At 49.3% G+C, this 17,266-nt stretch overlaps 1 protein-coding gene and 1 long non-coding RNA gene across 2 annotated transcripts in view; both read left to right on the forward strand.

Annotated features, from left to right (window-relative positions):
• The window catches only part of LOC310836004, a 208,168-nt gene that overhangs the window by 79,149 nt on the left and 111,753 nt on the right, over window positions 1-17,266 (forward strand). The window lies entirely within an intron of this gene.
• LOC310835945 (steroidogenic factor 1-like) overlaps window positions 1-17,266 on the forward strand; it is a gene marked incomplete at its 5' end in the record, with an annotated part of 56,161 nt that overhangs the window by 25,968 nt on the left and 12,927 nt on the right. Inside the window, 2 exons of the mRNA XM_083720909.1 lie at window positions 9,468-9,587; window positions 10,408-10,555. Of these exons, the coding sequence (XP_083577035.1) occupies window positions 9,468-9,587; window positions 10,408-10,555 (268 nt within the window). The remainder of the gene's footprint in view (window positions 1-9,467; window positions 9,588-10,407; window positions 10,556-17,266) is intronic.

Consider the following 17,266-nt stretch of genomic DNA (forward strand, 5'->3'; position numbering starts at 1 on the left):
CTCCTGGGCTGCCCAGATGATACTCTCAGCCTGCTTCCAAAGGAGAGCAGAGCAAGACGTTTGGCACCAGCTTGGCTGCAGGAGTTGCCGGAAGGAGGCGTGTAAGGCGCCACACTCCACATTTGTGTCGGTTTTGCTCCTTAGCCTTTTTTCCTCCCAAAGATATCTTGCAAGGCAGCAGATGTTTAAGATCACTTTTCTTTCTTCTAGATGGGCTCCCTTCCCAGGTGGACAAGCCCCACCTACCCTTCACTTTCCTCTGCAGCGCAGGCAGAAACTGCCTTCTTGACCTGCTCTTGGTCTCATCTGTTCAATGTGTGAGAACCTTGTCTTCGCATGCAGGGGTAGTTCCTAACTCACTGAGGGTTTGAAACCCATTAGCTCCCCTCACCTGATTTAGCCAGCCAGTCGAAGCCATTGCTGCTGGGCTTGTGGCTCCTGTCTCATGCTGACAGCTTCTGGGAGCCACAGTTGAGAGCTGAGTGCAGGGTGGGGACCAAAGGGGGATGAACTACCTCAGAAGGAGCATCATGTGTTCCCCCCACCTGAGGTACTGCCCCTCCCCTAACATGCCATACACCCCAACTCTACACTGTCCTTTTTTAAGATGAGGCAACCAGTATTCCAGGTGCATAGCGGCAGTATGGTACTGGCAGTTTTATTTTCACTCTTATTCCTAATGATCCTTGGCATGGAATATAGCGCTCGCTCTCTCTCTCTCTCTCTCTCTCTCTCTCTCTCTCTCTCTCACACACACACACACACACACACACACACTGCAAACAGCAGGCTGAGCACCTGCAGACATTTCTGCGGCTTGGAGATCATGTGCTTGGGAAAGCCTCTGCCTCTCCTCTGCCTTTCCCCCTTTTTGTGGCTGCTCTCAATGGTGCAGAAGCAAGGGCAGTGAAAGCAGTTGGCAGCCCCAAGCTCCACAGGGCTCTCCTTGGTTTGGGAGCAGAGGCAATGGGTGACCTGTGCAACACCCAAATTCAGCACCCCTCCGCCTCCTCAACATAGTTGCAGTGTCCCCAACGGTGCTCTGCGCCCATCGCAACTGAACTGGTCCCGCTCCCCTAAACCTGCCTCTGGCAGAGGCTGCACGTCTTCCAACACACACAGACCCCGCCCTCCTTTGGAGGCAAAACTGGTGTGTTCAAGACCCTCCTGGTGACTTGCATGGAAGAATTTGGCTTGAGATTTTCAAATCTTGTGGAGTTCTTGATTCATGGATAGGAGGGCTATTGACATCTACGTGCCACGATGGCTCTGCCCTGCCTCCACAGTTGGAGGCAGGAATGCTTCTGAATGCCAGTTGCTGGAAATTACAGGAGGGGACAGAGGGCTGCTGTGATTGAATCCTGCTTGCTGGTTTACCAATAGATGCACCTGGTTGTCCACTGTGAGAGCTGGATGCCAGACTGCATGGGCCCCTTTGGCCTGAACAAGCAGGGCTCTTCTTGTGTCCTTGGCCTGTTCCACTTGCAGTTCAAGGCACCCATTTCCTCTGTACTCCCTAAACTCTGTAGCACCCTTGTTACACAAGCCAGGCACGTTACCCAGACCTTGAAACAATTTGCACCTCTAAATAGCTACTTGGGACCAGTGCTCTTTGTGTTGGAGTGCTGTGCACCAAAGGTGAGAGTGACATGGGCTTGTAGGTGTCTCTCACCCCCCAGCCTAATTCCTCTTGGAAAGCTTTGATGCCAGAAAAGATACTTTCTGTAACTACCAAGGAGTTAATTGTCAGCTTCAAGCAGTGGAGTTCTAGCCCACATTGCGTCCTGCTTTTATGAAGGTTTCCAAAGACAATTAAAAGCCCTTCTCCTTTCCCCACTAGCCCACACACACACACACACACACACACACACACACACGGATTATACCTCTTTTTGGCTGTGAACCGAGGTTCATTGCCTAACACCATCAAGCAGCGGGCTCCAGTAGCATCATGTTTTGATTGGTGTGAGCTGTCTCTGCTTAGGTCTCCTGGATGAGATCTGTGCCTTGGCCATTAGCATGAAGGTCCTTAAAGCAAGGACGCAGGTGGCGCTGTGGGTTAAAGCCTCAGCACCTAGGACTTGCCGATCGAAAGGTCGGCGGTTCGAATCCCTGCAGCGGGGTGCGCTCCCGCTGCTCAGTCCCAGCGCCTGCCAACCTAGCAGTTCGAAAGCACCTCTGGGTGCAAGTAGATAAATAGGGACCGCTTACCAGCGGGAAGGTAAACGGCGTTTCCGTGTGCGGCTCTGGCTCGCCAGAGCAGCGATGTCACGCTGGCCACGTGACCCGGAAGTGTCTCCAGACAGCGCTGGCCCCTGGCCTCTTGAGTGAGATGGGCGCACAACCCCAGAGTCTGTCAAGACTGGCCCGTACGGGCAGGGGTACCTTTACCTTTACCTTAAAGCAAACTCTCAGTCTGCATGTGCAAAGAGGTGATCTCATGACAAAAAGAGACTGTGGGAATTGCACTTTGTTCATGTTCATTTCTTCCTTGTTTGCACCATGCACACACTTTGAAACAGGTATTACTTTGTTTGCACTCTATGGGCTGGAAGAGATAGTGCTTTGCTTACACCCTTGTAGGACAGGGAGGGAAGAGGAGACTCCTGGCAAGGTTGAAAGAGAAAGTGGTCTGAGGTCTGGGTTGGCTGGCTGCAGATTCAACTGCTGTACTTGGGGCCCGTCTGCCTAGACTCGTGCTCAGTTGCTCATCTGCAAAATGGCAACAATGGGGGCCTATTTCCCCTCTAGGTTTGTTAGGTGGGCAGGCGTAATTAACGTCTTTGCAAATAAGGAGCATGAAGAAGAAGAAGAGGAGGAGGAGGAGGAGTTTGGGTTTGATATCCCGCTTTATCACTACCGGAAGGAGTCTCAAAGCGGCTAACATTCTCCTTTCCCTTCCTCCCCCACAACAAACACTCTGTGAGGTGAGTGAGGCTGAGAGACTTCAGAGAAGTGTGACTAGCCCAAGGTCACCCAGCAGCTGCATGTGGAGGAGTGGAGACACAAACCCCGTTCATCAGATTACCAGTCCACCACTCTCTTTTTTTCTTTCTTTCTTTGCATCCTGACTGCATTTTATTAAAGGATGTATTTTATCATTTTGGATCTCTCACCTGCAGGCATTTCTAAAGCATGCCTCAGGAAATGTGAACTTAGAAAGCAAAGGAACCCCCTATATTGAGAATGCCAGAAAACCAAAAAGTTTTGTGAATGAACTTAGAGTCAGTTCTGTATTTCAATATATTTAATCATTTGAAATACACATTATCTTTAGGACCCACATCCAGACCCCAAACACATACTGCTCTTAACCACTACACCACACTGGCCCTCTGCTAGCAACAGGAACTGCTTGAGTGGGGCAGCTCCTGGGATTATGCATTGGCTGAGGCAGGAATGTTGAGTCTTGGAAGTCTCCTGCAACTCCACCTCCCATTCCCTGAGTAATCTTTCTCCTGGCTCCTGCATTATTGCCACTCTCTGCTGGGGAATCCTGGTGTCCTCTGCTTCCCTAGTTCCACACCCATCTTTTTTCTATTATAAGTGCCTTGCACAATGGGTGCAGAAGCCAGAGCTCTCGGGAGGAAGCGTAGGGCTGTGTGTGTGTGTGTGTGTGCGCGCGCGCGCATCTTCACAGTCCATGAAATGCTCTGCTCACTTTTGCCAACACTGTTGTTACGGAATTGAAATGGAGGAAACTGGCAAAGGAGTTGATTTTAGATTATTGTTAAAGCTAGGTAACTTCCCTGAGCTGTCAAGTTGAAAGAATATATTTATGCATAATATTTGTAACATTTAACAACTTGAAAGATGTGCCCCCCCCCCGTAATTTCCACAACACTGTCTGTTGGAAAAATGCCCCCAGGAAGGGTGCCACTCTCTGGCTGGAAATTGCCCTCAGTCCAGAGAGATGGGTAATAAGCGACCCCTCCATCCTGCGAGTAGCACACTCGTCTTCTGGTATCCCATCACAGAAGAAAGAAACAGTCAGCAGTCTACACACTACTTTATTTACAGACTGTACATGCAGCTCTCATCCAACATGTCTGCTCTCCTGAGCAGCAAGCACAGAAGTACGACTCAACACCCGCTTCACTCAGAAGCGAAAGTAACTCTCCAGTTACATGAGAACAAGCAGAGACTTCCTGTCTCACGCTCACAGACATCACATGATGTCAACAACCATTGTGCTGCTCCCCGCAGCTGGTGAGATACAAAAATCCCAACACTGTCAAGGTGTCTGTTGCAGGAGAGTAGCAACATTTTGAGGAAGCAGGTGGACTGAGGGGAGCTTGAAAGAGGGTCAAGGTAGCAAGTAGCACTCTTTTGTGGGGCAGAGGGAGAAATGAGGGAATGGCATAATGTAACTTTGTCCAAACTGACACTGCCCAGAGCTTTTGGGACTATGACAAGCTTGATTGGGAGTCAGTTTTACTTTCTCTGCTGGATTTTGGATTTTGCTGTGGCATTTTTGACTGTCCTGTGTTTCAGCTGAACCCTTCCCCCCCCCCCAATAAATTTTTATTATTTTCTTTACACATTCTTTCTTTCAATACATTAATCAACATATAAACATTTTTGCTCTGCCGAACTTATGACTTCCCTCCCTCCCTTCAGTTGGTATCCCTTATCAAATCCATTTGCGTATTTTATCTTTTCACATCTTCTATCATCTACATTGTAGGAGTTACTTCAGTCCTGCTAGTGTCTTTAGATTTATACAGCTGTCCTTTAAATATACAATAAATTTACTCCAATTTTCCTGGAATCTCTGATCGTCCTGATCCCGAATCCTTCCGGTCAGTTTGGCTAACTCCGCATAGTCTGTCATCTTCGCCTGCCACTCCGCAATGGTAGGAACTTCTTGTGATTTCCAATTTTGGGCCAACAAAGTCCTTGCAGCAGCTGTGGCATACATGAATAATCTTTGATCTTTTATCTTACAGGTAATCTCCTTTCCCCTCAAGCCAAGTAGAAAAGCCTCTGGCTTTTGGGGGAAGGTATATTTTACTATCTTCTTAAGTTCATTATAAATCGACTCCCAAAATGGCTTCACTTTATCACACGTCCACCACATATGGTAATATTCTCCATCCACTCAGCTGAACCCTTTCGGGGGGTTGGAATAAACTTTTTATTCTGCTTTGCCCAGAGAACTATACAATGGGACAATTCACAGATATCTAAGTATGTACACTAAACTAATAATAAACTGCCCTGCTTACTGAACTGTTCCTTTTTTGGGGGGGGGAGGTGCCCCCTGACACTCACCCGTCCATCTTCAGTTTCACTTCTGCCTCCTAGACTGAAGACTGTTCTCTGCGGGTGGTGTCCCTGGAGAAGCTGAACCCCTGGCTTGGCTGTGCTGGCAGCCGCCTTGGGCAGTGGGGATGCCAGGATTTGCTTTGCATTTGAGGGCGTGTTTGTGATGACTTGTCCTCCTCGTGGAGGCATCTGGGTACTTATGGGCAATCTTGCTATACTTGGTGCGGTATGTCCTCACTGAAACGTTTGCAGGTACAAACTGCTTCCTTTCCAATCAGTGCCTGTCCCATAACGTCCTGCTCAAATCCTGCAACATTGCATACCACAAATGTTCCTATTTGCTTATTTGTTTGTTTTGTCCCACTTTTGTTGAGCTATAACACAAGAGATGCCCCTCCAGGTGTCAAAAATATGGGAACTTTGGGAGAACTTTGTCCAGAACAAATCCACCACTAATGAGCTATTACTATTGCAGAAGGCACCTGACAGTTTGTGTGTGTGTGTGTGTGTGTGTGTGTGTGTGTGTGTCTGTGTGTGTGTCCGTCCCTGGTTTGGAGAGGCCCCAAAGTGTTTTTGGGGGAGTTTCATGTATTCAAAGCACATCTTGCAAGTCTTGACAGAGGAAGGGCCACAGCTCCGGGGGTAGAGCACCTGCTTTGCAGGCAGAATTTCTCTGGTTCAATCCCCAGTGGCCTCATCTTGAGGTAGGGCTGGGGTCACCCCCTTCCTGAGACCCTGGAGAGCCACGGCTGCTGGAGGTGCACGTACTGTGTCTTGGAGGGCAAAATGTATCGACAGCAGCCTCCTGAGAGACGCTGGCCTTTTTGTGTGCAAACAACGGGGTGGTTTTCCCTCCCCTCAGGGATGTTGGACGGGGGATGTGCCCAGCAAGACACTGTGTTGAGAACTGGGCGAGATGCTTGGCCCAGGAAGGGACTCAGATAAGAGTGCAGATGAGCCAAGCAGCTATTGTTGCTCTCCCGCTGTGGGCTGCGTTTGCTTTGCAGCTGGGTGGTGGGTGGTGGGGTATCCAAAGCCAGCCTTGCTGAGCTACCCCCACAAACTGTCCCTGGAGCTCGAGGAGGAGGTAGGGAGGCTGAAACAATTCATTGCACTTCCCTCCTTCTTTCCTGCCTTCCTTCCAAGGGAACCTTAAAGGCCAAGAAATTTATTGCTGCGACTCCAGCTCACTCTGCCAGATGCCTGAATTGAAATCTTAGTTGGGGGAAACGGTATGGTGGGAGCGGAATGGCAAGGAGATGCAATAATTAGTCAGTGACACTTCCGCTTGAGGCGCCACGGAAGATGGCTGACAATACCATCGCTCCAGCTCCCACGAGGTAATTAGAGGCTGAGATGGGAGTAATCAGCCTCCCGAATTCTTCCTGGTGTAAGGGAAGATGCAGTCTCATCCGCGGATGCCCAATAAACTACCCCCAAGTTCGTAAAGAAGGAGGGGGTGGGGGCACTGGATGGAAAGCCCCCAAGGGAGTTTGGTGCGAGCGCACCAAGTTCCATTTCTTAAGATGAAAAATTGGATTTAAGTTTTCGGGTCTCCTGGATGCTGTCCCCGCGAGCGCACCAAGTTCCATTTCTTAAGATGAAAAATTGGATTTAAATTTTGGACATGCTTCAAGTGAGGAGGGGGGAATTAATTTGCCAATTAAGCCAGCCACTGAGGTGCCAAGAGTGATGGAGAGGAAGAAAGAATAACATCTAAGAATAACATCTAAGAATAACATCTAAGTTGGTATGTTGGAACGGAATGGAAAAGGAGGGGGGGTAAAGCCTTTTTTACTATGATTTATTACAATACCTGACAAATCCCCTCCCCCCAAGAACTGTTTACATTATTTACAGCAAGTGAGATTGGAAAATATAAACTGTGTGGAAATAACAATACTATATAATTAAAGCTTTTGTTTGTTGAATTGCTTGGAAGAAGATAAAAGACCCTCCAAATATTGATATTAGAAAGAAGCAGGATCTTGTTAGCCGCTGGAGAGACTTAAAAAAACTTTGGACGGATTATGAGAAGGGTGATGAGATGCATTATTTAAATGAGATCCGCCATTATGGGATAAGACTGAGCTGCAGAGATAAATAGTCATAGGGGGAGGTGAGCTCTTAATTTGTTATTATATCTGCACTTTAAGTCGGATTTGGCAAATCTCCCCTGGAAAGGCTAATGTTTGATGCAACCGGTCTCGGAAAATTAATGAGCAAATGCCTAGATTTGATTTCATCGGAACTGAGAGAAGATGGCGTCTGCCAGCAGCGAAATGACTTTTGGGTTGATTTGGCATAAACACCAGCGTGTGAGGAGATACTGTAACAATAGGAGAGTCAAGTACACAAAATTCACACAGAAACACATCATTGCTTACTTCATCTCGCCTATGGAAACAACTCAGAGGCCATGAAAGAAGGAAGTTTAACAACAGGAAGATTTAAAGGAACTATTGGAAACTCAAGACACCAGAGATATGAGATGATCAGAGCCACCCCCCCAACTTGAAGTATGGGAAGTCCCAATAAAAATTTATAATTTGGCAGAATATTTGGACTACAGTATATGATATGTATTTGTATAATTTGGAATCTTTAATGTGATTTGACTGGATTGTTAAAATGGAAAATTTGATTAAAAATTATTTAAAAAAAGAATTAGTGACAATTAAGGCTTAAATATATGTTAAACTGGCACACATTTAACCTTTTACAGTAGCAGGTTGGTGATAATTGACCTAGAAGCCACTGAAGGACACTTTGCATTTGCCCCGTGGAGTTATGGCAGGGCTGGCTCCAGGTTTAAGTGGGGCCCATGTGTTTGCTGGTGGGTGGCCTTCTCCATTGGTGGCCCAGGTGGGCTTACCTGGCTGTGGGGACCAGCCTTCTGAGCACCTCTGGTTCTTAGGTACTTTTAAAAGATCCCAGAATGATGTTAGGTCAGGTGCTGTGCACATTTTTTAAAAAAAGTGGCTGTATGTAGCCACAAGGCAGCCATCAGTGTGTCTGGCTGGGGGCAGGGGGGAATTACAGGGTGCATGGTAGGCAGGCATCCTCAGTAGGTCTTGCTGAAGTCCTGGGGCCCTGCCTATAAAGTGAGAAAAGAGTCCTTACATCAGATACATAGCCCTGTTGCCTCTCGTTTAACTGATCTGTAACACCTAGCAGGACCTGGAAAGGGCCCTAGCTCAGTGGCAGAACATCTGCTCTGCATGCTGAAGGTCATGCCACACTTGTCAAAGCCCTGGAATATCCAAATGACTCAGACCATTGACACCAAATGCCCCGGAGTTCCTTCTCCTGCTTAGGAAACAAGCTAGGAAGTGGCTTGAACATGAGTGGAGAACTCCGGTCAGATTCTCCTGAAGAAGCAGGTACGTAGCTTGGGGCCCTGGACCCATTGCTGTCACTTGAAGCTAAGGTGGCCTTGGTGGTGTGGAGTACCTTCCATCAGCTTTGGCTGGTGGCCAGCTATGTCCTTATCTGGACAGGGAAAGCCTAACTTCTGTCGTCTATGCATAGTTCAGCCTCTGAAGATGGTTTGGAAACTTAAGCTAGTGCAGAGTTTGGTGACCAGGTTGCGCTCACTGGGACAAGACAATTTGAGCGTGTTACACTGAGGGTGACCCAATGGCACTGGCTGCCAGTTAGTCTCTAAGCCTGATTCAAAGTGCTGGTTTCGGCCTCTACAGCCTGAATGGCTCAGGACTGCAGTACCTCAAGGACTGCCTCTCCCCATATGAACTAACCTGGACCCCAAGATCATCCTCTGAGGCCCTTCTCCATGTGCCTCCTCCTTGAGAGGTCCAGAAGGTGGCAACATGAGAAGGGGCCTTTTCTGCAGTGGCTCCCCATTTGTGGGATGCTCTCCCCAGGGAGGCTCACCTAGCACCTGCATTATATATCTTTAGGGGTCAGCTGAAAATGTGTTTCTTCAGCCAGGCATTCTATGTCCTTTTAAATGTGTTTGTAGGGGGAAGGCTATTGGTTTATTTTTTTGGTTTTTTAAATGTATTTTGTGTTCTCATTTTGTACTTTTATGTTGTGAATTGCCAAGAGATTTTTGGATGAAGGATGATATACAAATGCTATTATTATTATCATCATCATCATCATCTCAACTATTAATCCTCTTTGGAGGAAGCTTCTCAGCTATTTTCTTTTCCTCCTTCTCCTCCTCCTCGTCCCAGGTGGGTGACCAGATGAAGCTGCTGCAGAACTGCTGGAGCGAGCTGCTGGTCTTTGACCACATTTTCCGCCAAGTGCATTATGGGAAGGAGCACAGCATCCTGCTGGTGACAGGCCAGGAGGTAAAAGCACTAGTGTTTGCAGGTTCCACAATGGCCATTTTCAGAAATACTGCCGCAAAATGTTGTAGCATGAAGTGCCACTGCTGCGGCTCAGGATTCTGGCCACTTCCTTTCCTTTCCCCATGCCCACCCCCCTTGTCTCATCTCCCCCACCCCCAAAGGTTGGTCAGCCTTCTTTGCCCACTGGGCTTCTGTTTTTTTTTTTGGGGGGGGGGGGTGTAGGCGTTCCCTCTACATTCTTCCGCCCAAAATCCCACCACCACCACCAAGCATGGGTGGGACAGTTTTGGCTACATAAACAACAGCACACATGGAGAGCTGTTATTGCTGTGGGTATATAAGAACGATGATTTGCCAGGAATGTACAAAGTGTAAGAGGGCACAGGTCCCCTGCCCCACGGGAGAGGGAGATAGAGGCCGGAGTAAACATGGGGGTGGGGGAAGAGAATCTGCAAGTACTCCATTGCACATATTTAGACTTTGGGTTGCAGTTCTCTGCACACTTACTTGGGAGGAAGCCCTATGGGATGCTAAGGGACATCACTTGTGAGTCAGCTTGCATTGGATTCCTGGCTAGTTAGACTTTGGTCGTTATTGCTTATCCTTCTGTGTAAAGCCAGCACCCAGATATAACCATATTTATTGTAATTTAGTCAACAACTCAGTCCATTAACTGCTTTAAAGCCTTAACAGCTGATTGCTCAAAAGTCTTTCTGATGGAGGTTGTCCCCCACCACCCAGCTCTTGAACCTCCTTGTTCCCCTGACAAGATGGTACTTCTTGGGGGTCCTGAGCCCTGCCCACCTCCCCTTTCTTCCAGGTGGACATGTCGACCGTTGCCATGCAGGCGGGATCCATCCTGAACAACTTGGTGCTGAGAGCGCAGGAACTGGTGCTTCACTTCCATTCTCTCCAGGTGGACAGACAGGAGTTTGTCTGCTTGAAGTTCCTCATCCTCTTCAGCCTTGGTAAGTGCCAAGGGGTGTGGATGGGGCAGCGAGACACCTGGGAAGAGCAAACAGGGGTTGCCATGGAGAGCTTTGTGCTTCAGCCCCCCCACCCTGAGATCTCAACCACATGAGGTGTTTGGAGGAGACTTGCTTGGCTTATAGGTTCGTCTGCCTGGCGGGTGGGGCTGGAAGCAGAGCCCCCATTGTCTTTGCCTTCTCCCTGCTGCCAGAAGGATGTGATAAGAGCCTGGCTGCTGGACCAGGTCCATCTATTCCAGCCTCTTGTTCTCATAGTGGCTAACCAGCCTCCCAGGCAAGCAGGACATAAGCAATGAGCCCCCCCACTTGTGGCTTCCAGCAGCTGGTAATCTGGAACATTGCTGGACAGCCCTTTCCAAAACATGGATGTTGGTGGTCTCCTTGAGCATGTTGTTGAGAGCTGAGGGGGTGAGGGGCAGTTCCTGTTCATCTGTGTTTGTGTCCAGAGGAATTCAAGGACAGCCTCGGATGTGGTCAGCCACACTGGAGATTGAAGGAGATTCCAGCCCTGCCTATTGCCCAGAGGAACTGTGCACAACATCTGACCTTGACACAATATATGCAGGGAAATGTGGGAGTGCAGTCTGCAGAGGAGCCAGGTTTGGCTTGTCTGGTACCTGCTTCTGATCCCCGCCCCCAAAGACCCCTTCTTTCTGCTCAGAAGTTGATTTGCACCAGTTCAGGCAGCCTTGCCTCCTCCCCTCCTGCGCATGGCAGTGGAGCAGGGCCGTCTGTGTGGGTATGAGCGACACCTCGCCCCCCACAACCTCTCCTACAAATAGTTGCACCAGCAGTGGTTGAGGGTGGTATTGGCTGCATCTGCTAGGCCTGCAAGGTTGCACACCAGCCCTGGGGCGGCAGGGGTCAAGCAGTGACCTTTTCTGCACTGGGAAGCTGCTTTGTTAGTGCTGAAGTCTCAGGCTCTTGGTCTGTCTGGCCCAGCGTTGTCTACACTGACTGGCAGCAGCTGCTGCTCTTTGGGGTCTCAGGCTTGTGCTTTTATCCCAGCCTCTACCCATAGAATGCCATTTGGCAACTGAACCCAGCAACTGAAATGCAGAGCTTCTGCCTGTTCTGTGGAAGTGCTCAGCGCTGCAGTTCTCTGAGGAAAATGACACCAGCAGCAGTATCCTTCCTGACGTTTGCCAAAACTGTTGTCCAGGCTCCTTTGAGAAAAAAGGTTCAGAAAAGTTTCCTCCTTTTGGCAAATGCTGTGTTTGCCCATTTCATGCCTAAAACCTGCCCAGGATTCTGTACTTGAATTGTGCAACCTGAATGCAAATCAAGCCTCTTTATTTTGCATAAATTGAGCCGTGAGGCTGGATGAGGCCAGTGGCCCAACTAGTCCAGCCTCCTGTTCCCTCATTGGCCAGCCAGGTGCTCCTGTGGAAAACCCACAAGCAGGGCTTGAGCACATGAACACTCTTCCCTCCTGCCAGAGCTATAGCTAGGTGATCTTGCGCCCCCTAGCCATGGACAAATTAGCTCTTCTTTCCACCTCTCCCCCCCCCCAAATTCAATTCACTCTCTATTCTTATGAGGCAATAATCAATATTTATATTTATGGACATATTTTTAGCCAATTTTGAGGCCCCTCCCATCACCTGCACCCCTGGCGGGGGGCCACCTCACTACCCCCTAGCTATGGACCTGCCTCCCATCAGCCAGTTATGACCCAGCTGCAGAGTGGCACAGCTGTGAAACGGTTTCATGGTACATTCTGTACGGCATCCCTCTAGGGACGCTTCCTGTAGTGGTCAAGAGACTAGGGTATGGAAGTCAGAACCGCTAGCTAAAGGTTGCAACTTGAGCAATAATGGAAATGAAGAACTGGTATAGACACACACAGCTCTTCTAGCTCCTTGATCTTGAACTCAAAGCACGAGCTCCATAAACAGACAAAAGAACGTTGCAGGTTTGGCTGCTTCAGATTTAGCACACTCAAAAGATTCTAAATACCACCAATTCCCTGCCTTGTCCCTTAGCCACATGGTGCAAAGCAACAGGAACTGCAGCCGTCCCCATTCCCAAAGAGAACAAGGTTTCAAGCTCGGGAACTGAGCAAAGGCAGTGGAAGCGGAGCATAACCATTGTGACTAATCATCATCATCATCATTTATTATTTATACCCCGCCCATCTGGCTGTGCTTCCCCAGCCACTCTGGGCGGCTTCCAACAAAATATTAAAATACAGTAATGCATCAAACATTAAAAGCTTCCCTAAACAGGGCTGCCTTCAGATGTCTTCTAAAAGTCTGGTAGTTGTTGTTCTCTTTGACACCTGGTGGGAGGGCGTCCCACAGGGTGGGTGCCACTACCGAGAAGGCCCTCTGCCTGGTTCCCTGTAACTTGGCTTCTCACAGTGAGGGAACCGCCAGAAGGCCCTTGGCGCTGGACCTCAGTGTCTGGGCAGAACGATGGGGGTGGAGACGCTCCTTCAGATATCCTGAACCAAGGCCGTTTAGGGCTTTAAAGGTCAGCACCAACACTTTCAATTGTGCTTGGAAACGTACTGGGAGCCAATCTAGGTCTTTCAGGACTGGTGTTATGTGGTCTCGGCGGCCGCTCCCAGTCTCCAGTCTGGCTGCTGCATTCTAGATTAGTTGTAGTTTCTGGGTCACTTTCAAAGGTAGCCCCACATAGAGCGCATTGCAGTAGTCCAAGCGGGAGATAACCTTTGTAGTAGCTTTTGTACTAGCCTTTGATAGCCCTCTCCTCCTCCTCCACGAATCTGTCAAATCCTCTTCTAAAGCCATCTAAGTTGGTGGCCATCACTGCCTCCTAGGGGAGAGCGTTCCATAGTTTAATCATGCACTGTATGAAGAAGGGCTTCCTTTCCTTCCGGAAGAATTCTGGGTCAAATGATCTTCTTCAGAGCATATAAGACAAGCTCTTCACTTGGGTCAGGCCAAAGGGGGCCCATCGAGTCCAGAACCCTGGTCTCAAAGATGCCCCAATGGGCAGCCCATAGGCAGGACCTGAGTGCCAGTGCACTCTCTTCTCCTGTGGGTTTTCAGCAACTGGTGTTTCTCTTTGGCTTTGCGGCAAAGGACCCCCGCCCCCCCCCCGCCTCCATGATGCCTTCCCTTCCCTTTTTGCGCATTGCGTTAAAACATCCACCTGCCGGTGTGGAAGCTTTTCTCCTTCACCGAAGAAAATCAGGAACAAAAGGTTGCCCTCTGCCCATGCCCCGTGCCCAACTTCCCTCTCTGAGCGTGGTGCCAATTATGCTGCAAGCCATGTGCCCTCTGCAGGCTCAGCTGTACGGGAGCTGCCACCTCCTCGCTTATATATGCCGGCTGTATTTGCCCTGAAGAAAAGAATGTCTCTCTCTCTTTCTCCCTCCAGCTGCACTTGGCATCTGTGTGTGTGTGCGCGCCCGTGCGAGAGGGGGAGGAAAGGGCGCCATTTGAGTCTAAATAGATTTTTCTCATGAGCAGGTAAAAGAGGTTTAATTAAAATTAGGGCTCCTCTGAACAGCAATATTTATGAGGGGCGGCACAGGTTAGCTTTGTTCTCCAGAAGGGCTTAATAGAAGCTTAATGGATCAACACCCCCCCTCCACATGTGCCGGCCTGACTTCCATTCTCCAGCCAGCCACTCGAGGGGATGCAAAGTGTTATGTACAGTGGACGCTCGGGTTGCGAACATGATCCGTGCGGGAGGCACGTCCGCAACCCGCAGCGGCACGTCTGCACACGCACGGATTGCGATTCATTTTTTTTAAAAAAATAATTTTTATTAACTGGCCAATCACATCAAATTAAATCACATCACATAAATTCCAAATTACAAAGCCAAATTTTTAAATTTTGTTGGGGGAACCCATACTTCAAGATCCAAAGGGGGATTCAAATCATCTTCTTATTACTGCGTTAATGTCCAAATCAGTCCCAATCAGTCCAGACAAAGTTCATAATTCTATCCAGTCTTATCTTGGTGTTTCCACATCATATCTTGTTCATATAATTTCTCTTTTTCTTTTACGATCTCTTCTGTTAGTCTCCTTAAACCGATAAGCAAATATAATAATCCTGTGTGAATTTCCCGTTCTTCCAACGGATTGCGATTCATGCGCGACTGCCGAAAGCCGGAAGTAACACATTCCGGTGCTTCCAGGTTTCGGTTGCCTGCAACCCCAAAAAACACAACCTGAAGCGTCTGTAACCCGAGGTATGACTGTAGAGTGGTACCTCTGGTTGCGAACGGGATCCGTTCCGGAGCCCCGTTTGCAACATGAGCAGAACGCAACCTGAGTCTGCGTGTCTGCACACGCGTGGGTCGCAATTCGCCGCTTCTGCGCATGCACGTGATGTCATTTTGAGTGTCTATGCAGGCATGAGCGGCGAAACCCGGAAGTAACCCGTTCTGGTACTTCCGGGTTTCGGCGGTCCGCAACCCCAAAAAACACAACCTGAAGCGTCTGTAATCCGAGGTATGACTGTATTAAGATTAGCTGCAGTTCTCACTCAGGGCCACCAATATGCAAATGAAGGACTGAGAACTGTCGCTCACTGACTGGTTAGCTAGTTGGGAGTTGTTACTGTTACAAGTTACTTAGTATAATATAAAGCAGCCAGCTAGGCTGCAGTCACTCTGACTCCAGGAGCAGTTCTAACTGCTGTAATAGAGAGCTGTGAATCTAACAGAGCTGTGTCCTTCATCCATCTTCCCCACTATTTAACATGGAGCAAGAGCGGCTTTTGTGCGCCTGCATTCCCTTAAGCGATTGCAATTTATCTGACGCCTCCAGCAGACAAAAGCGGCACTGAATGCAAAGAACTCTTAAGGGCATAGAAATGGTCCCGGCAGCTCTGCCTGTGTGTGAGGCGGCTTTTGTCGCAGGACGGAGTCTTTGCGGCCGCTCTCTCTCAGTGGAGTGCGTCAATGTTATTTGGACAACATTCTTTATGCCTTACAGGAATGAAAAGATTATTCAAATATTCAATTAAATCGTGAATAGGGTTTCTTCTCCAAACCAGGTGAGTTGATCAAGACGAACCCTCTATTTTTGTGCCACCTCAAAGTGTGTGTGTTTGGGGGGGGGGGGGATGGTAGGGAAGAGAAGGCTTTAGCAGCGTAACTTCTAGGGTGTGTGAGTGTGAGGACTGCGTGTCCCCCCCTCTTTCTCCTGAAAATGAAAATCACAATACAGTGGTACCTCTGGTTGCAAATGGGATCCGTTCCGAAGCCCCGTTCACAACCTGAGCAGAATACAACCTGTGTCTGCGCGTGCGCAGGTCGCCACGTCTGCGTATGCGCGTGATGTCATTTTGAGTGCGCATGCGCGAGCGGCAAAACACGGAAGTAACCCATTCCGTTATTTCCTGGTCGCCGCGGTACGTATCCTGAAAGAACGTAACCTGAACCGAATGTAACAAGAGGTATGACTGTAATGTTATGCAGATGAAGAGATTCCATAATTGCGTGCCTGATTATCCCAGCAGTGACTCAGAAATGAAAGGGGGCAGTCAGCACTTCAACTGCTAAGCACAAGGCCCAGGTCAGGGGAATGTCAAAAGAGCCCTGAGGCAGGATGGGACCAGTGGCCCTCCCCGCCCTGCGTTCTGTTCTCGCAGTGGCCAGTGAGATGCCCATTATGGGAAACCCACAAGCAGGGCCCAAGCGCCAGAGAGTGCCCTCTCCCCTCCTGCTCTTTCCAGCTGGTTCTCCACCTGTGGGTCCCCAGATGTCGTTGGACTACAACCTTTTGGGAAGGCCTTGTTGGCCTTTAGTTGGGCTGGATCCAGAACTTGGCACGGCTGAGAGAAGCATGTCCTGAGTGTTTTTATAGGGATGGGAGCCATGCAGTTCTCTAACTGCCATCAGCCGTGGGCAGCCTGGTCAGGGACTATGGGAGCAGTGTGTCCAGCAATGTTTGGAGGGCACCAGGCCTTCCAGAACTGCTTTACAGAGGACACAAGGGCAGGTCCCTGCCCCAAGGACCCTGCAGCCTAAAATTCTACCCAGGTGGGATGCAGCAGGAAGCAATATGTTGTTGTTGTTTTCAGTTACAGGTGGTTAGGCTCGGTTGTATCCCCTGGGAACTGTGTGCAAGCCTTAGGGTGAGGTGCCACTGAAGCCAGGCTGTCCACAGTTGTCTGCAAGACCCCTGGGGGAAGGAGATGTCTCTTGAGACATTGGCGGACACTTGAGGGCCTTTTGACAGCAAATCTGGGCCCTGAAGGAGGGCTGCCACTCATGGTGCCCCCATCTCCAATATTGCTGCTGGATGCCTTGAGAGTCTACAAAATGAGAGCTTGCCACTGTCAGGAGTTCAGCCTACACTCGAGTAGGACCCTGGCAGAGACACATGCCTGACTGGCATGTTCTCCCCCTCCTGGTCTTTTGTTCGGGAGCTTCATAAGCTTTCTTCAGCCCAAACATCACAGCGACCGATGCCAGCCGACATTGGCACACTTAGGGATCCGCAGAGTCTTCGCAGCATTGCGTAACAGACCTCAGCAACTCAGCATTTTGGCTAATCTACAGTGGTACCTCGGGTTAAGTACTTAATTTGTTCTGGAGGTCCGTTCTTAACCTGGAACTGTTCTTAACCTGAAGCACCACTTTAGCTAATGGGGCCTCCTGCTGCCGCCGCGCTGCCAGAGCACGATTTCTGTTCTCATCCTGAAGCAAAGTTCTTAACCCGAGGTACTATTTCTGGGTTAGCGGAGTATGCAACCTGAA

This window comes from Podarcis gaigeae (genome assembly GCF_964106915.1).
Source record: "Podarcis gaigeae genome assembly, chromosome: W".
Taxonomy (NCBI): Eukaryota; Metazoa; Chordata; class Lepidosauria; order Squamata; family Lacertidae; genus Podarcis; species Podarcis gaigeae.